Source organism: Eublepharis macularius, chromosome 15 (genome assembly GCF_028583425.1).
Source record: "Eublepharis macularius isolate TG4126 chromosome 15, MPM_Emac_v1.0, whole genome shotgun sequence".
Classification (NCBI taxonomy): Eukaryota; Metazoa; Chordata; class Lepidosauria; order Squamata; family Eublepharidae; genus Eublepharis; species Eublepharis macularius.
Window position 1 is genome coordinate 54866952 of NC_072804.1, and position 19771 is coordinate 54886722.

General features: G+C 49.4%; 1 protein-coding gene across 11 annotated transcripts in view; it reads left to right on the forward strand.

Moving 5' to 3' along the window:
* The window catches only part of RYR1 (ryanodine receptor 1), a 145620-nt gene that overhangs the window by 86856 nt on the left and 38993 nt on the right, over positions 1-19771 (forward strand). For 7 of the 11 annotated variants that reach the window (XM_054999019.1, XM_054999024.1, XM_054999023.1 and 4 more), the window contains exons 58-77: positions 1127-1242; positions 1608-1675; positions 1956-2077; positions 2703-2752; positions 2985-3045; positions 4592-4830; positions 5419-5500; positions 6052-6182; positions 8340-8654; positions 9883-10123; positions 10860-10947; positions 11831-11923; positions 13221-13235; positions 15261-15431; positions 15714-15773; positions 16108-16245; positions 16735-16847; positions 17415-17511; positions 17860-17966; positions 18523-18574. In XM_054999019.1, the coding sequence (XP_054854994.1) occupies positions 1127-1242; positions 1608-1675; positions 1956-2077; positions 2703-2752; positions 2985-3045; positions 4592-4830; positions 5419-5500; positions 6052-6182; positions 8340-8654; positions 9883-10123; positions 10860-10947; positions 11831-11923; positions 13221-13235; positions 15261-15431; positions 15714-15773; positions 16108-16245; positions 16735-16847; positions 17415-17511; positions 17860-17966; positions 18523-18574 (2359 nt within the window). The remainder of the gene's footprint in view (positions 1-1126; positions 1243-1607; positions 1676-1955; positions 2078-2702; positions 2753-2984; positions 3046-4591; positions 4831-5418; positions 5501-6051; positions 6183-8339; positions 8655-9882; positions 10124-10859; positions 10948-11830; positions 11924-13220; positions 13236-15260; positions 15432-15713; positions 15774-16107; positions 16246-16734; positions 16848-17414; positions 17512-17859; positions 17967-18522; positions 18575-19771) is intronic. The other 4 variants (XM_054999022.1, XM_054999030.1, XM_054999029.1 and 1 more) reach the window with 1 other exon arrangement.

Genomic DNA, 19771 nt, shown 5'->3' on the forward strand with positions numbered 1-19771 from the left:
TCTTGACCCCAAGGTGGTGATTGGCATTACCCTGGGCATGTACGAAGGGGCCACGAGAACTAAGCACTGATGTAACCCTTCCTGCCCTCCTTCTCATGATCTGCCCAGGTTCACAGAATCAGCATTGCCGTCAGATGGCCATCTAGCCTCTGCTTAAAAACTTCCAAAGAAGGAGAGCCCCCACCTCCCGAGGAAGCCTGTTCCACTTAGGGTCCACTCTAACTGTCAGGAAGTTCTTCTTAATGTTTAGCCAGGAAGGACGATTCCTTTAAAGAGGCGTGCCTACACCACAGACGAATCCATTCTAGAATGGTTTAGTACATTTTTAGCTCATCCCACTCTTCTTTCAAAGAGCCGAGAGCGTCATAAAACTAGTGTCTGAAGAAGAGAGCTCTGACCCTCAAAATTTACACTCTGAAAATCTAGCTGGTCTTTTAAGGTGCTGCTGGACTCAGATTTTTCTCTTCTACTGCAGGCCAACATGGCTACCCAACTAAAATTAATGCCTGTTATTTTTTGGTCACAGCAGCCCTGTGAGGTAGGGTTGTTTGAGTATGAGCTTTGTGACAGAGTAAGGGTTTGAAGCCAGGCCTCCCAGAATCTAGTCTACTGCTCTCAACTACTATTCTTTCGTAGTATGTCCCCTGCAGAATCTTGAGCTCTGCAGTTAAACAATTACTGGTGATCCCTGGCCTGAGGGACGTTCCTCTGGCCTCAACCAGGGCCGGGGCCTTCTTGGCTTTGACCCCAGTCACTTTCACTGGAAATCTGGACCCTTTGGAATCTGTTGCCATTCCACAGGGCCTTTGTTTGAGAGACAACGTTCTGTCCCCTCTTGGACCCCTACGCCCCGCTCTGTCTTGCCCTATGCACTTTACCATGGCTGCAATCTGTAGTTTTTATGCTTTTATAGTGGCCGATGTAATCATTGATGCCGCCGAAACTGGAAATTGATTACAGTGATTCAGTTTCTCTTTTATAATGGAACTTGTTTTAACTGTCTTTATTGTTATTTATTGCCATTGTCCTGTCTTTCATGTTGGAGGAACCTAGTTTCCTCAAACGTACTAACCCCAACCCTATGAGGTTGTCCCCTAACTCCAAGGCTGGTTTTTTTCATTTGCAGGGGGTTGAAAGACATGGAGCTGGACACATCTTCCATCGAGAAGCGCTTTGCCTACGGGTTCCTGCAGCAGCTACTGAAGTGGATGGACATTTCTCAGGAGTTCATAGCTCACCTGGGTAAAGCTTCTGCAGGCTGGGGTATAGAGAGAAGGGCTGGAGCTGAAGATCTTAACGGGCAAGCTGGGTTGTTAAGAGAAAAGTGGTCCTTCTTTTGGCACGCGAGGAAGTCTAGTGTCTAGGGCAGTTGATGAAGTAGGAAGCGAGACTCCTGTGTTCCACTGGCAGAGATAGCAGGGAAGGTGGACTGTAGCGGATTAGTTCCAGGTACTGTTTCAAGGCTAGCCCGTTCATAGTTGAAGGTTGCATCACTGTATTCTCAGCCCCTTCTTCCCCCTTGTCAGAGCAATAAGGGAAAGGGGAAGAAGCCCCTGCCTCAGTCTTCTGTTAGCGCACTCACCCAGGGTTTTGTTTCCCTTCTCCAGAGGCTGTTGTGAGCAGTGGACGGGTGGAGAAATCCCCCCACGAACAAGAGATCAAATTCTTTGCCAAGGTGAGTCTCTCTGAGCAGTGACCCTCTGGGTGCAAGAAGTGTGTGTCCCTGGGAGAGGGTTTAGGAGACAGGGAGGGAGGGAGCGACTGCCCTTTTCTGTGCTCCCCAAACAGCACATCAGTCGTACAGCGCTTAGTCCAACACAAGCCTAAAAGAAGTTACAACAGCATTTGTGGAACAAGAGCATCCTGATTTGATTTTTGGTGAAGATCCTAGTCCTACCCAGTCCTGGCAGGCGGAAGGAACCTTTTACCCTGTTTACTTGTGTTCCACTTTTCAGATCCTCTTGCCTCTGATCAACCAGTACTTCACCAACCACTGCCTTTACTTCTTGTCCACCCCTGCCAAAGTCCTGGGGAGTGGGGGGCACGCCTCCAACAAGGAGAAGGAAATGATAACCAGGTGAGGACCAGGAAATCAGCCCCTGCAAGGCGCTCATGTTTGTGTTGTGTGTGTAGGACTGATTCACACATTACATTTTCCAAGTGTGCGTTGTTTAAATGTACACCTAAAGAAACTCCAAATGTGTGAAGAACAAGTAGGAACAGATTTGCGTTTGCAAATACGTGTGCGCCCTACATGTGCATGCATTCGGAAGCTAGGATTGGCTGCCTGTCTGGGTTATTTCCCGGAGCAAACCTGGGTTTGCTACTCTGCAATACGTGACTAGGCATCACCATGTTGGAGCCGAAACAGAATTTTTTACGGATTTTGAAATTGGGCAGAATATGGGGGGGGGGGGGGTTGTAGTGAGCCAGTTTGTGGCAGATAACCTGGAACAACTCACTGTGAGTTCGGGAATAGCTCCCTAGCTTGCAGTCTTGCTTCTTTCCCCAACCTGGAAGCATGGGGATGGCAGCGGGGAGAGGAGTCCTGCAACCCCTACCTTCTCCCAGGCAGCCTCACTGGGGCTTGGCCGGTCGCGTTCCTCCCTCCTCCTCCCTATTCCCTCTGCCCCTCTGTGAGCCCTCCTCCTCCCGACCGCCTCTTTCATTCTTTCCCTCTGCCTCTCTTTTCCACCTTCTAGCCTTTTCTGCAAACTGGCAGCCCTGGTCAGGCACCGGGTCTCTCTCTTTGGTAAGCGGCATCCTTGCGCAGCTGTGTTCCAGGGGAGCGGGGTTGTCCTCTTCCTCCATTTCGTTGCTGGCTCAGGGAGGCCCAAGCATCCTGCACAGCTGCTCTCCGTCCGGTGTCCTTCCCTCATTCTTTTACCCACTGTCCCTTCTTTTCTCTGCCTGCTTGCATTGCATCCCTTGTGCCACAGGCCTTTATCCCTGAGTCTAAAGAAGGGCCTCCTCTCTCCTTCCAGGCACAGATGCTCCTGCAGTGGTGAACTGCCTGCATATCCTGGCTCGGTCTTTGGACGCCAGGTGAGTCGCTTCCGTCTGTCTCTCCCAAAGAATCCCTTCCTCCCAAGGAGCAATGCTTCAGCAAAGCTGGAAACAATTCAGGGGGTCTTGCAGAGCTTGCCTTCCCAAAGTATACTCAAAAATAAGTATATGATACTTTTACCCAGGGGTCATTTCGTAGAAAAGGAGCTGGAGGAACTCATTAGCATAACTCATTAGCATAACTCATTAGCTTATGCCACGCCCCTTGCCATCACCAAGTGTGTCATTAGCATAGCTGATTTGCATATGCCACACACCCCTGGCATTACCTATTCTAGCTGTTTTGGACCCAATCCTGTCCATTCAGGGCTGAAATTGGGCCCAAAATGGCAAAAGGGCTGAAAATGGCCGAAAAGGGGCCCAAAATGGTCAGGATCGGGCCGCTGCTGAGTGAGAGAGTGATCCACTACCCATCAGAGGCCCGATCCAGACCGTTTTGGCCCCAATCCAGGCTAAAACAGCCCCCAAATGGCCGAGAGTCAGGTGGGCGGGGCCACCTGACGTGACCTCTTTGGGGAACTGCCGGAACTGCGTTCCTGCGCGTCCCCCCTTGAAATGAGCCCTGCTTTTACCTAGTAGTCAAGGGCTGGCAAGTTTGGATGGCATATTGAGTTGCCAAAAGGAGCCAGAAATGACCACTACAACAAAGATGAGGGTGAGTAGAGAATGGGAGAGGGACTGTGGCTCAATGGAAGAGCTTTTGCTTTGCATACAGAAGGTCCCAGATCTCAGGTTCAATCCTCAGCAGTAGATCTCCGCCTGAGACACGGGAGAACCACTGCCAGTCTCAGTCAATACTGACCTTGAGGGACCGAGGGCCTGATTTGGTAGAAAGCAGTTTCGTGTGTGTGTTCCTGTGAAGTGTAGGGGAGAGGAGTAGACCTCAGCAAAACTAACTGGAGGCAGTGAAAGTCTGGCTGAAGCCAAAGGCCTACGCGTGTGATTTTCCTTTCCCGTGAATTCTTACGGGCTCCTCCTTTTTGCCTGTGTATACAACCAGTTCTGGGACTGAGAAAAAGTTGAATTCTAGTTCCAAGAAGCTAGAAAGTCACATTTATTTATTTAAAATATCTATACCCTGTCCCCTTAGCATGTTGCTCTCAGAGAGGCTTTCGGCGATGAACATGACACATTTAGTTTGAAGGCAATGAGGCAGAATTTCAGTATGTGCTCAATTAAAGGGCTCATAATAATCTGAATAGTAAAACCAAGAGAAAAAAAATCTTTAAAAACTTGGAAGGGAAGAAGTGGTTAATATTTTGTTTTTTAAAATGTAAGCTGCTTCGAGGACCCTTGTGTTAAAAAAACCCAAGATGTGAATCAAATCAGTCAAATAAAGCCTGAACAATAAAAGTATGAACAATAAAAGCATGAACAATAAAAGTAACTTTTTTGGGCTTGCTGGCTTTACCTCAGAAAGCCTGGTGGACTAAAGATAGGAGTCATTTCACAGTCTTGGTGATCTTCAGGGCCCTCTTTTCCCTATGCCAAAATCTGATGTGGGTTACCCTTATTTTCTCTGTAGGACAGTGATGAAATCGGGTCCAGAGATCGTGAAGGCCGGCCTGCGCTCTTTCTTCGAGGGCGCTTCGGATGACATTGAGAAGATGGTGGAGAACCTCAAACTGGGCAAAGTGTCACAGACCCGCACCCAGGTCAAGGGTGTGGGGCAGAACATCACCTACACCACTGTGGCCCTTCTACCAGTGCTCACTTCCCTCTTTGAGCATATTGCCCAGCACCAGTTCGGGGACGACGTCATCTGTGAGCAAGCAAGGGGGAGTGTGCGCAGCATTGGGCCTTAAGCCATGGCAAGACCTGAGGCCAGTAACAGTACAAGGAAGCCCTGACTAGGCCACAGAGGATAGATTGGTCCCTCAGGGGCAGTAGAGCTCATTGTTTCTGGGCACTAATTCTAGTGAGGATGTTCATGGCTGCTTTTCTGACCGAAGATTGTGGAAAAGGTTGCAGAATAGAATTGTTGGGAGGGGAAGCTATGTAAAAGGAAGCTTGTCATAAGCCCAAGATGGCTGCTGTTCTGAAAGTAGATTGTGGAAGGATTGCAGAAGAGAATTTTGGGGAGGGAAAGCTGTGTAAAGGGAAGCTCGCCATGTGTCCAAGATGGCTGCTGTTCTGAGAGAAGATTGTGGAAGGATTGTAGAAGAGAATTGTGGGGAGGGGAAGCTGTGTAAAGGGAAGCTTGTCAAGAGTCCAAGATGGCTGCTTTCCTGAGTCAAGATGGCTGCCAAGGAAAAGACCAGGAAAGGACTGTTATATCTCTAGCAGCAGAGAATTGTGGGAAGGAGAATCTATATGAGTCTTAGACTGAGTCAGTCTCTCTCTTTTTTTTAGTGGATGATGTGCAGGTCTCCTGCTATCGAACTCTTTGCAGCATCTATTCCCTGGGGACAACCAAAAATCCTTACGTGGAGAGGTGAGAGAAGGGGTGTGCAATTGCCTCTTTGTCTGCCCCGTTATTAGCCCTGAAAATACAAAACTGCTTCATGGATGACGGACAGGTTTCCTGGTTCCATCCTCAGTGTGTTGAAATTAAAGAATTGCTTTTCACAGCTAGAGTCTGCTTCGCTCCTGCAGGAATGGAGTTTCTGTTCAGAGGTGGGAAGCCTGGAGACGAAAAGTCCATTTGGGTTAGGTGTAGTGGGAGAGCCTCCAAACCAACCCCACCGCTCTGAAAACGTTACCTCCGAATTCACTCTTCCTTGCTTCCGTTTAGCAAAACACCATCAAGTCGGGCTGGAACAGGAACGCAGACCCTTCTTAAAGAGGAACCTGTCCATCTGACCTTGCCCTGGAAATTTCTTCTGTTTTTTTCACTTCTATTTTTTTAAAAAAATAAGCGTGTGTCAGCTTTGTCAGGTTAGAGGCATGCCCAACTTAGAACAGAGAATGTGGCATTTACCGGGGTAGTGTTGGCAAAGCTGATCTGGATGAACAAAACTGCCTGATCTCCCTTGCCCTCTGCAGGCAACGTCCACAACTTGGGGAATGTTTGGCCCGACTGGCAGCGGCGATGCCCGTGGCGTTCCTGGAGCCCCACATCAATGAATATAACCCCTACTCCGTCTATACCACCAAATCGCCGAGGGAGCGAGCCAGTAAGTGCCGGCAGGAGGACAAAGAACGGTCAGATTGCAGCCTTCATTGACAGAGTGGATAATAGTGATCCCAATGGTCTAACTCCCTATTAGGCAGCTTCCTGGGTTCATATACAGGTGCTCAGTTTTTTCCCTGCAGTTTTTATGGCTCACACTCCAGACGCTCCCTGCTTATCTGTTCCCTGTGCCACCCCCATGTCATGTTTGACTATACCCATTCATCCATGCCAATATTTCTTTTGTCAATTGCCATAACTCCATATGCTTAATTGCCTGATATAACTCCATTTCCTGTTGCCAGTGTTCTAGTGGGTTCTCACACGTTCCCAGGTGGCTGTCTGTTTACAACTCCAAACCTTTCTTCCGGACTATGATATGTCTTCTCTCTTTGTAGCGTGATAGCACAAATATGCACAATATTCTCACACAGAAAGAACAACACTGAATTGCTGGGAAATTGGGAGGGGGAAGGAATGTCGGGTAGAAAAGGGATGTGTTTTTCCCATGTTGCCATTCTTGTCAAATTTCTACTAGCACTACTTAGTTACTTACCTTACTCCTAAGTAGACCCTTGGAGCTGAATATGGAAAGAACTAATTTCTGAATAAAAGTCATTTAACCAAGGACTTGTGTCTTGCTATAATGAAGCAGGGATTTGTCTGCTGTATTCTGTCATCCAGAGCCTGATACCCCCGCCCATCCCATCCATCTCTCTACCTTTCCATTTATATTCAAAGCTGTTAGAATCCATCCCACCACCCACCTACAAGAAGCATTCCCCCTCCCTCCCCAAATTTTCCCAGTTTCCTTCTTTCACTCAAATGCATGGGGCATTTTAGCCTGAGCTGGTACTCCGTACCTAATAAGAACTAGGGTTTTGTTGAAAACCTCAGATTCTTCCATTGAAATGGTTTGTGCTAATAAGCATAGAAATGCTCAGAACATTTCAGTGATGAAATTGTCCTTTCAAAATGACTTAGAGCCTCTCAAACTGCCTTCAAGTGGTTAGGCTTTTTTCTGCAATCTTGCGGACTAGAGGATTTTTTTAAGTGAATATTTTGCATAAAGGCCCCATATTCTCAATTTTCAATTACCTTTATTGGCATTAGAAATAATAATAGTCTACAGTCTGAGATAAAGACCAAAGTCTAATAAATAATAAGACAGAAGCATAAGCATAAACAAGCAATTAGTAACAGGGCGATCTGGCTGCGACATCTGTCACCCCATTGATTGCCAGGGTTGATTCGGCTGAACTGGCTGGCTAGGCGGGTGTCCCCTTCCTCCCTCACCGCTCCATGTGCGTCCCTCCCGAAGCTGCGCGCTCGGTGGAAGAGGATGACCATCCCAGATAGAAGGCGTGTACTGTTCTTCGGTCAAGGGCCCCATATTCTGTACTGGCTGTGGCCCCTATCCTGTGGAATGACCTGCCTGAGGAAGTCAGAAGAGCCCTCACTCTCCTGGCTTTCCGTAAACGATGCAAAACCGAACTATTCAAAAAGGCTTTTTACTCAAATGGGAGGGCTGTATTGTAGGGCGTCTTGGATCCTTGCAAAATCGAAAAGAGTCCAGTAGCACCTTTAAGACTAACCGACTTTACTGTAGCATAAGCTTTTGAGAATCACAGCTCTCTTCGTCAGATGCAACTTTATTGTAGCATAAGCTTTCGAGAACCACAGCTCTCTTTGTCAGATGCAACCTGACGGTTGCATCTGACAAAGAGAGCTGTGATTCTCGAAAGCTTATGCTACAGTAAAGCTGGTTAGTCTTAAAGGTGCTACTGGACTCTTTTCGATTTTGCTACTACGGACTAACACGGCTAACTCCTCTGGATCTTGGATCCTTGCTAATGCTATGTCTTTAAACTTGTATACGTTTACTTTATGGTATTGTATTGAAATGTACTTACTTGATACTGATTGTATTAACCTCATACTGTGTACTTACTTGATACTGACTGTATTAACCTCATACACCTTGAGTCTCAGTGAGAAAGGAGGACTATAAATGACTTAAATAAATAAAAGCAAATAAATAAACATTGAATAGTTAGGGATGGGGAAAGAATACAAACCTGTAAGGGCTTGTTCCCTTAAACAAACCGAGTGATTAAATGTCCTTCTGAGTGGTTAAATGCCCTTCTCTTCACACTCCCAGTCTTAGGCTTGCCCAACAGCGTGGAGGAGATGTGCCCGGACATCCCAGTTCTGGACAGACTCATGAAGGAGATCAGCGGCCTGGCCGAGTCGGGGGCCCGCTACACAGAGATGCCCCACGTCATCGAGGTCACTTTGCCCATGTTGTGCAACTACCTGCCCCGCTGGTGGGAACGGGGCCTTGAGACGAACCCCCAAGGGCCTTGGTGCACGGAAGTGACATCTGACCACCTCAATACCTTGTTGGGCAACATCCTAAAGATCATCGTCAACAACCTGGGCATAGATGAAGCTTCCTGGATGAAGCGATTGGCAGGTAAGGAAGGGTCAGTGGTCAAAGTGAAGGTAGTCTCTTTTCAGCAGCTGCTTGATATACTCGATTAGACCCAACCAAAAATGATACAAAACAATGGGCAAGCTTTAGAGTTCCTCAGAACTCTTCAGTCAGGATGGATGGTAGCAAAAAATGCTGGAGGGAGGAGGAGGAAAAAAAGGTTGCAGGCAGAAGGCTTTAAAGTTTTTTTTCAAGGTGATTAGCCATGTTAGTCTGTCTATAGCAGTAGAAAAGATCAAGAGTCCAGTAGCACCTCTAAGAATAACAAAATTTTTTCATGAGCTTTCTTCAGGTATCTCAAGAAGTGAGCTGTGGCTTACAAAAGCTCATACCCTACCACAAATTTTGTTAGTTTTAGAGGTGCTACTGGACTGTTGCTCTTTTCTACTGGTATATGAAGAAGTGAGCTGTGATTCACGAAAGCTCATATCCTACCACAAGTTTTGTTAGTCTTAAGAGGTGCTACTGGACTCTTGCTCTTTTTTAAAAAAAAATTGTTTTGGATCTTGTGTAGAATGCCAGCCATGTTTAGAATAGATAAAATGGAGCTGAGAGGAGCTGGTACCAGGGTCCATCTTTAGCCTTCTGTGTAGAAGATATGATGGCAGCCCACAACTGAAAATATAAGATCCAGGAGTTGATGAAGTGGGTTTAAAGCCATCTAAGGTGGCTGTTGCTGACTGGAGAAGGGGCCCCGGGAGAGGAAGCACACCTTCGTCTTGCCTGTGCTGTGGCCATGATCTGGATTGTACCTAAGAGCACGTACCTTGCAGCCACTTTCTAGAGCCAGATTCCACACCTGGAGAGCCAGGCATGGAATTGTTTGACCCGTGGGACATGGGTTGGGGCTGGGACATCTTTGCGGATAAACGGGTCAAAGTAGAGTCCAAGAATCCTCAAGGAATTCTGGGAAACGCAGGCAGGCTATGTAATATTTTTGCTACATCCAATGTGGACCCAAGCTTTGCCCCAGAAAGCAAGGTTGGGAAGGTGTTTCCACTTTTATGGAGCAAGCGCCCGATCTTTAGGTGCCAGAAATATTAACGTTCCTAGGAGCTGATGTCAAAGTTTGAAGAATCCTGGCAAGCAGGTCGTTTGGGAAGTTTCAAGCCATGGTCAAGAGAGAGAGAGAGAGAGAGTATAGATTGGGTGTGGGAATGCTGGATTTCATGCGGTTTCTCCCCCTTCCCCTTAATCCCTCCTTGCTCAGTCTTTGCCCAGCCCATCGTCAGCAAAGCCAAGCCAGAGCTTCTTCGCTCCCACTTCATCCCCACCATGGAGAAACTGAAAAAGCGCTCAGGGAAGGTGGTAGCCGAGGAGGAACAGCTGCGGCTGGAGGCCAAGGCGGAGACAGAAGATGCTGAGCTGCTGATCCGAGATGAGTTCTCGGTGCTTTGCCGAGACCTCTATGCCCTCTACCCGCTGCTTATCCGCTACGTGGACAACAACAGGTGCTGCCCTGTTTTTTCTTTAAGGAGGGGGTGTGTGGCTAGTGGACTGAGAGGTGGCTCTTATTTAACCATATCCCTTCGTCCTACCCCTCCATCCCTCCTTCAATGTCCCAGGCATCAGACATACAGGAATGGCCTTCAGAATAAGGTGCCTGTGTGTGAACGCTTGCTCCCTATTGGTGCTACTTTTCAGCACTCCGTTGGAAAACCAGCTGAGCTAGATTCCTCATCAGATAATTGCATGGTCAAGCATCAGATAATTGCACACGCAAGCATAGGGAGCCAGTTTGGGGTAGTGGGTAAGAGCCCGGTTTGATTCCCCACTCCTCCCCTTGAAGCCAGCTGGGTGACCCTGGGTCAGTCACAGCTCTTCCAGACCTCTCTCAGCCCCACCCACCTCACAGGGTGATTGTCGTGGGGATAATAATAACACACTTTATAGACCACTTTGAGTGGGCATTAAGTTGTCCTGAAGGGCGGTATATAAATCGAATGTAATTATTACAGATTTGTGTCGCGGATCATCCATTCAGCGTTGGTAGTGGTGAAAGAGGGGTTTGGAGGAGAGTTTACAAAAAGACTGTCTCAAGTTACCAAAGCATATCAGATTTTTATAAACGTGTCCCAATTTTAGGAGTGGAGGAGAGGCCTTGCTGTGGGTCAGTGTAGACCAAATTCTATTCGCTGTGGGCTGGAAACAAGTATCCAGTGACCGTTCTGTTTTTTGGGTCGGCAGGGCCAAATGGTTGACGGAGCCGGACTTGGATGCTGAGGAGCTCTTCCGGATGGTCGGGGAGGTGTTCATTTTCTGGTCCAAGTCGCATGTGAGTGAGACTTCAGGCAAAAGTTGTGTGGCAGCAGTACCTTTAAGGGTGCCAGCCCAAGAAGCATGCAGTCTGGGAAATGGCCCCTAAAACTATTACAGCATTGCCAAACCAGGTCCAAGTTTTAGATTACACACAACCAGGGCTCATTTCGAGGGGGAACGCACAGGAACGCAGTTCCGGCAGTTCCCCAAAGAGGTCACATGTCAGGTAGCCCCGCCCACCTGACTCTCGGCCATTTTGGGCCCGTTTCAGCCTGGATTGGGGCCGAAACGGCCCAGATTGGGCTTCTGACGGGTGGTGGATCACTCTCCCACTCATCAATGGCCCGATCCTGACCATTTTGGGCCCCTTTTCAGCCATTTTCAGCCCCTTTTTGCCATTTTGGGCCCAATTTTGGCCCTGAATGGCCAGGATTGGGTCCAAAACATCCAGAATAGGTGATGTCAGGGGTGTGTGGCATATGCAAATCAGTTATACTAATAACACACTTCCAGTGATGGCAAGAGGCATGGAATATGCTAATGGCTTATGCAAATAAGTTTTGCTAATGAGTTCCTCCAGCTCTTTTTGTACGAAATGACCCCTGCACACAACGGCATCCAAGCAATACCAGAACAGGTTCTGGGCCATGCTTTTTGGGGTGCCCGCCAGGACTGCAAACTGCCTTTGGCCACCAATGGACAATGAAGGTCTGTCATGCTTGAACGTTTCTCTTTTTCTGCCAAGGACAAGGAGAGAGAAGGTGCCTTCCTTTGTGGCTGTGTCCCTTGAGGCAAGCGGGGACTGTAATCTTTTTTTCTTTTTGAGAGATGTGATGAATCTGACCTGCCTTTCGAGAAACTGCGGCTGTGCCTCATTTCTTTTAAATTTCATTCTGCAGAACTTCAAACGGGAAGAGCAAAACTTCGTGGTGCAAAACGAAATCAACAACATGTCCTTTCTCACGGCTGATAGCAAGAGCAAAATGTCCAAGGTGAGAGGAGTGCCGGGGGGGGGGGGTGACAATCTGACTGGGGAGGGGGCTGGAATGGAGGTCCTATCCTCCTAAGGGTCTGCCCCTGCTTTAGATCTAGAATATCCACTTTCAAGGGGGAATTTGGAAGGATCTTGGAACCAGCAGCCCCTGGGCTGCTTCCTTTCTGTAGCGGTGGCCAAGAATTAGCGCAGGGTAAAGGTGATATGTGAAACAGACAGTCGCGAGGGCCACTTAAGCAGGCCTTTCCCCTTCCTGCAGTCTAATAGGATTAACGATATAAGCATATATTGCAGGGTTGTTGTAAGGATCGTTGAGATATTACAAAGATTCATGGAGGGATAGATGATGACTGTATGGATCCTTTATGTTCAGGGGCACTGTCCTTCAAAATAGCAGGGCTAGGAGGTGCGAACAGAAAGGACGCTTTGCCTCTGTACCCCAATTGACAGCTTTCCAGGGGGTTTCTGATTGGCTATTGTGGGAAGCCAGATGCCGGAGGAGATGGCTGATGGATCTGACTTCTTTGCAGCGAGGGGCTTTGTGTACTGTGAAAGGGACGGAACAGCATTAATAGTACCAACCTCTAGGCAGAGCAAGGCTCAATGCACCGGCTGTTCCACCGAATTCTCCCACCCTGGCTGTGGCGGCCGTCCAGCAACATTCACAGAATGCCTCCCAGGGACGCCTTTCTCCTCACCTTAAACCTGGGGAACAACTGACTGGGAAGGCCAGAATCACTTGGGCCTTTTTCTTTGTTACGGTCCAGGATCTACACAATTCAGTGTTTATCTCTGAGTAGCATTTGGAAATTTTGGGCAACCCATGGAAGCGATAGAGAGCCTGTGACGGAGAGGGGGAAAGGAATGGGGGAATGGGGTGGTATAGAGAGGGGCGAGGAACCAAACCACCTAATGGCCAGATGCCCCACTCGAGGAGGCTCAGCAGTCCCTACCGGAGCAGTTTCATCCTTCTTGCGGCCAGCGAGGACTAGAAGCTTGGTTATCTTCTCCATGCGGGGGGCAACAGTCTGCGATGAACACAATTTGCATCCATGAATCAAGTTCGGGCTTCTTCTGGCAGGCGGTTTTTATTTTATCTCACTCTTCAGATTGATGGGTCGGTGGGGGAGGAGGAAAGACGTTGGGGTGGCTGTATAGTGTGGATTTGCCAAGTCCTGGGTGGTAGACTTTTTCTTTTCTGCTTTGGGGAGGGCGTTTACCGCTTCACCTAACCATCTCTCTCTCCTCTCCTGTCTTGTTTTCCCTCTTCACCCCATGCCGTGTTGTGAGTGTAGTCTGGAGACAGCCAGGTTAGAGACACACCAGCCGTTCCACTGCCCCCTCTTTTTGCTGTTGTTTGGGGCATGTGGAGACAGCATGGCGCAGTGCGCATCTCTGCCGCAACCCTCCCCTCCCCCCTCTCCTCAGGAGAGCAGCGGGATCTCTTCCCAAATGTTAGGGGGAGAGGGAAGGGGGCGCAGCTGCATGGGTGATGGCAGGAGCACAGTAGCTTTCCGCAGCTCTGGCAGCAACGCATCATGCATCCGATGGGTTGGCCTCCGTGAGCCATCGAGTGCCCCTGTTGGTGGGACTAACCGTCATGTTCCTGGGCAAGACGCCATGTTGTAGGAAGTGGCCTTAGTTCTGTGATGTCTCTGACACGAGCTCTTAATTTCCCCCTTCCCGTGAAAGCCGCTGTTGTGCGGCTCCTCCTCTTCCTCCCCCAGCATGCTTTGGGACCTTTCCTCCAGCCCCCTTCCCCTGCTCTGGAGCCACGTCCTCTGGGTTCTTCTGTTTCCCCTCTCCCTTCCCCACCCTGCTGTGAGGCTCCCAAAGCCCTCAATTGTGGCATCCCTCACCACCACGTGTCGGCGGGAGGGGGTGCCCGCAATGCCACACCTGGCAGGTTGTGTGTCTTGGCTGACAAGGGTGCTGTGTGTCTTGCGTGTGGTTATATGTAGAAGTTAGAAGACTCTTTTGCAAGGCTGGACGTAGGTGGGCGAAGGTGGTGGGCCTCGGTTGCCATCTTGATTTCAGCGGAGCGGGGAAGGGTTGTTGTGAGTGCATCTTTTCATGCCACTCCAGTCTTTACCCTCCTGACCACTTTGCATGCCTCCTTCCGCTTCCCAGGGCTTGCAGAATCCCAGTCCACTGGCTATCCTAGCGCCTAGGAATTTGACGCTGGCATCGTAGGAAAGCAAACCGTTTTTCCAGCCCTGCCTTCTGTGAGATCCCAAATAGAAACGACGTTGTCCCCTGATCTGCCAGGCCTCCTTATAATCCTGTGACCTAATATTTTCCTTTTGTGTCCCCCACCCCAGTTCCTTTTTCCGCTGTTCGCCTGCTCCTCTTACCTAGCTCCTGTACAAGTGTCAAATGGCTCCCCTCCTGCTGAACGCCTCCTCTTTTCGCCAATTCTGATTCTTGGGTCCTCGATCTCCATCAACAGCTCCTGGCCTGTGGCTTTCCAGTCAGATACTGCCATGCACTGGTTACCTTTTCCTGCTTCACATCCCGATACCTCTTTCTCATCTCTTCAAGCCACTTCATACACGTTATTGTCCCTACACAGAGAGATCTCCCTGACAGGAAAAACTGTTGTCTGTTACCCCTGAGATCCAAAAATTACAAGTCTGGCATGCAGTTGATGGTAAAGCATGGCCATCACGTCATCCAGAAGCCCGGGAGTCTTTCAATTGTTCACTTATGTGCCCCCCTTTTAGGGGAGAGGGTGGAAAGCTGTTTAAACAGCCTATGTGAATTTGGCCCAAATGTTTCTTTTTGGCGTCTTCTTTGGACCAGAATCAGACCTGTGCCATGGCTTCTTTACAGAACACCTTTAAAGTGACAAGGGACACGTTTTTCCTGCTTGGAGATTATGGGCTGGATCGCCTGTGTCCGGTCCACTAAGCGGCAGTGCTCTCTTTTGGCACAAGGCGCCTTCTGCTGGAGGACAGCTCTGCCGGTAGCTGAATGGATCCCTAGGATCCACCCCTCTTATCTGCATGTTAGAAGGCACCTGTGTTTTGGAACTTCATGAGGTGCCCACCTGCAAGACCCCTGGTATGAGGAAGCCGGGGCCGGCTGTCACCACTGACCGTCTTTGTCCTCTTCTCTTCTGCAAAGGAAACACATCTCCCCACTCCACTCTGCTGTGGAGGAGGCCTTTAGCCTGCCTCCCCCACTCCCACTTCACCGGATTCCTGTGTCTGAGCGGCGCTTGGCCGTTTTAAGCTTTTGCCCGGCCGATCTCTTGGCATGCCGTGCAGTAGCCAGAGCAAGGCGGGCCTCCCTGGTATTAACTGCTACCTTCCTGTCCACACCCTTTCCCCTAGTCGGGCGGCTCTGACCAGGAGCGGGCCAAGAAGAAGCGGCGCGGGGACCGTTACTCGGTGCAGACCTCCCTCATTGTGGCCACCCTCAAGAAGATGCTTCCCATTGGCTTGAACATGTGTTCCCCCACTGACCAGGAGCTGATCAACTTGGCCAAGATCCGCTACGCCCTGGTGAGGGGCATGGGGATGCGGAGGGGCGGGAACGAATGAGGGCGGGGGACGGACGGACTCGGGGCACCTCTCTTGGTTGTAGGATGAGAGGTAAGTTGGCTCTTCCGTGTGCCTTCCGGGATATCCTCCCTTGACAATACTATGATTCTCCTTGAGGGGATCATAATCCGGTACGTGAATCACATGTGGGCGGGTCATGGGCTCCTGTGCTTGAATTGTAGTCGAAACGGCAGCTGTTCTCCTTTGCTCACGGGAATACTTTCTCCCCCTCCCTCGCTACAGAAAGATACCGATGAAGAGGTGCGTGAATTCCTCAACAACAATCTACACCTTCAGGGCAAGGTAAGCCTTGTTGCTGTGTCCAGGGGCAGAGTCTCCTCTTCAAAGGTGTCTCGATGCCCCTCGTTCTGCCACTGCCTCCGCTTGCGGACAAAACATTTCCTCAGTTTGCAGATGCTCAGTGGAGCAGTTCTGTTTTCCTTTGCCACCTCCAGAGGCTTTTCTGTCTTGGTGCGGGTTTAATGAGTCAGCGTCATGCAGGCACGTTGCCTGATGCAGGGGAAAGCTGGCGACTAGGGACAGGCAGGCCCTCCCCAAACTCTGAACCAGGGGTTGCTGCTTCTCGGGCAGGTCCCGTCTTCCTCGGTAGTGCTGACCGGCTCCTTCTCCCTTTCAGTGTGAGAACTCCTCATCCATGCGCTGGCAAATGGCTCTCTACAAGGAGATGTCAGGCAAAGCTGAGGACTGCAACAATCCGGAGAAGATTGTCAAACGGGTTCAGGAAGTCTCAGCTGTGCTCTACCACCTGGAGCAGGTACGGGGAAGTGGGGGTGGCCATGAAGTGGATGGAAGAATGTGCACAGAGAAGCCATAGAGCACACTGGGCAGCTGCCCACCCGTTGTGGGATGGCTTTCCTCAAGAAGGCGTCGTCTGTTTGGCTGCTCCTTTACCCAGGCTGTTCCTTAAAGCAGAGTTTGTTAAAAATGATAACAAGCTGAAGGACGTACAAACAGCTTGGCATGTTAAGCTGTTCAGAGCACTTAAGGGCTGTCGATTAACTCTAGTGCATTTTGGAATGACCTCACAGAAAAGAAGGTGGCTGGTGTCCTGGTAGCACGCCCCCCCTCCCAAGAAATGACTGTCCTGAAGTCGCCTGCTGTCTTAATGAAATCCTTCACCAAGGGTGGAGAGAGGGCGGGGGGAGGAAATACAGGATAGACAGAGAGCAGGATAAGCAGATGAGAAATTGCAACAGGGAAACGGTGGGATCCCTGCCTTCTGACTCCAACGTGTGCCTCACAGACAGAGCATCCATACAAGTCCAAGAAGGCCGTATGGCATAAGCTGCTCTCCAAGCAACGCCGGCGCGCCGTGGTCGCCTGCTTCCGTATGACACCACTCTACAACCTGCCCAGGTGGGTGTGATGAGAGGGGAGGATTCAAGCAACAGCTCACTAGTCCATAGTTGGCTTGAGCCAGTGTTGTCTAGTGGTTAGAGTCTTGGACTAGCATCTGGGAGGACCTGCATTCAAACCCCCTTTCTGCTGTGGAAGCTTTGCCTGGCCAGCCACATGCTCTCAGCCTCAACTGCCTGACTTGGTTCTTGTGAAGATAAAATGGGTAAAGGAGAACCTGGGGAGGGTGTCGTTTCAGGAGGATATGGCATCACTTCCAGGGGATACCCTAGGAATTTCCCTTAAGCTCTGTGGGAAAGACCATAGAGACTAAGGGAAATTCCTACAACACCATCAAACCCCTTCCCATTTTTTTTCTCCTGTTCTTCAACTTATCAAGGACAAGGGACGGAGGGCGGGCGCAGGAGTTGGCCCACAGCCAGTGGATCCATTTCCCCAGTGCCCCAGCTGTGGCTGTGTGGCTGTTCCCCTGCTGGGCCCAGCAGCTGACCCAACCATTAAAAAACTTTCCACATAGGAGGCAGGCGACCATGGGGTTAACACCAAATGTGTCTCTCTTCTCTCCAGGCACCGAGCTTGCAATATGTTCCTGGAAAGTTATAAGATGTCTTGGATCCTCACTGAAGAGCATCCATTTGAAGACAGGATGATTGACGACCTGTCTGTGAGTCCCGGGAACTAAGACAACAAAGAGATTAGAGTGATGCCCAAACCCTATGCTAAACTGAAGGTTGTCATTGACCACGACTCTCCATAAATGCCAACAGGGGACTTGTTGTGTTCCCCGTAGTTTGCGTCTAAATCCTGGAACAATCAGGACTCACCATCTGTTCAGTTTATTACCAAACATGACAACGAGTTCATTAGGACTGGAGCCCCTTTGCGAGGAAGGCAGAGGCACACTGGGGTTATTGCAGGTGTGGGATGGCCCAAAAATTTTCTGGTGCTCCCTAGCTGCCTTAAGCTTACTTTCTAATGCTTAAATTAATTCGGGGGGTGGGGGGGTTTGTAGAAGCCAGGAGCGGAAGAGGAGGAGGAAGAAGAGGAGGCAGAAAAGAAACCAGACCCCCTACACCAGCTTATTCTGCACTTCAGCAGGACTGCCCTGACAGAGAAAAGGTGAGTCACCGGCAGAGGGGCAGAATTAGGAGCCTGGCTGGGCTTTCCCGCTGGGCACAAACCGTTGGCATTTTGTTCTCCCACATGAAGAAACAACGTTCCATGCTGCTTTTATTTCAGCTTGAGGTCCAAGGCATCTTAATAATGACATGAAAAATTAAAACAATACAATGCAAACACAAGGATGTTCTTGTGCTAAAGCTCTGTTGAAACGCGTGGGGGGCGGCACAAGGACACTGTCAGGAGCAGGGCTTTTTTTCTGGGAAAAGAGGTGGTGGAACTCGGTCGGTTGCCCTCGGAGAAAATGGTCACATGGCCGGTGGCCCCGTCCCCTGATCTCCAGACAGAGGGGAGTTGAGATTGCCCGCTGCGCCGCTCGGCAGTGTGGAGGGCACTCTAAACTCCCCTCTGTCTGGAGACCAGGGGGCAGGGCCACCAGCCATGTGACCGTTTTCAAGAGGTTCCAGAACGCCGTTCCCCTGCGTTCCCCCTAAAAAAAAGCCCTGGTCAGGAGATTTCTGACATCGTTTTCTGAGCTGTTTCTGCTCTATTTCAGCAAACTGGATGAAGACTTTCTGTATATCGCCTATGCAGACATCATGGCAAAGGTAAGCAAGGGATTGGCACGCCCCCACCCCGATTCCCTTCCTGCCATTTAGTTTTGATTTCTTTTCTTTAAAACTGTGACATTTAAGCCTATCCAACTATACCTGCCAGTCAGCCTGTATTAATTGCCAGTAAGACCGAAAGAAAGAAATCAGCAAGTGGAATTTGAAGTGAAACAATTTGCAGAAGGAGTCAGAGGAATTTAAATTTGTACCTGAATCCTCTTTTTGTGAGGAATGGGAAGGAGTGTTTTCTTTGGGATGTGCGACTACAGACACCTGACAAGTAAGATTAAGTTGTTGATCCAAATGTCACGTTTTAAACTTCCCCTGAGGAGCTCAGGCACTTGTGGCTCTCCCCTCCTCCATTTTTATCCATGCAATGACCCGGTGTGTAAGTCAGGCTAAATGATCGTGGCCATTTTCACACGTCTCGGCATAGCACTAAACTCATGGAACGAGGGTGTCTTCATGGCGCGATTTCTGACATCATCACGCCATGAAAACGGAATCGTGGTGCGATGACGTCAGAAATTGCGCCATGAAGGCACCCTCGTTCCGTGAGTTTAGCGCTATGCTGAGACGTGTGGAAATGGACCGAGACTGGCCCAGTGTCACCCAGTAAGCTTAATTCTGGAAGGCAGAAACAGACATGCATCTATCAAATGCAACCTGCAGGTTCATACACAGCCTCTTTTTGCCTCGGGTCAGGCAAGGAAGGGAAGAGTTTAACCCTTCAACCTCCATGGCTTTGCTCATTGTTAGCATTTGTTGTTAATGTGTGTTTTTATTTTTTTTCCAAATTCTGTTTATTGTTTTTAAAATCACCAGCAATACAAATAACTTTTACAAGAATAGGTATCTATAAACAATGATTACATTCAGTATATGTTTTCTAAATTATTATACATTCATATAGTCATAAATGACATATATTTACAATCCATATACCATCATATAGCAATAATCAGAGCTTTTTTTTCAGCTGGAACGTGGGGGAACGGAGTTCCGGAACCTCTTGAAAATGGTCACATGGCTGGTGGCCCCGCCCCCTGATCTCCAGACAGAGGGGAGTTGAGATTGCTCTCTGTGCCAAGCAGTGCGGAGGGCAATCTCAACTCCCCTCTGTCTGGAGATCAGGGGGCGGGGCCACCAGCCATGTGACCATTTTCTCTGAGGGCAGCCCACTGAGTTCCACCA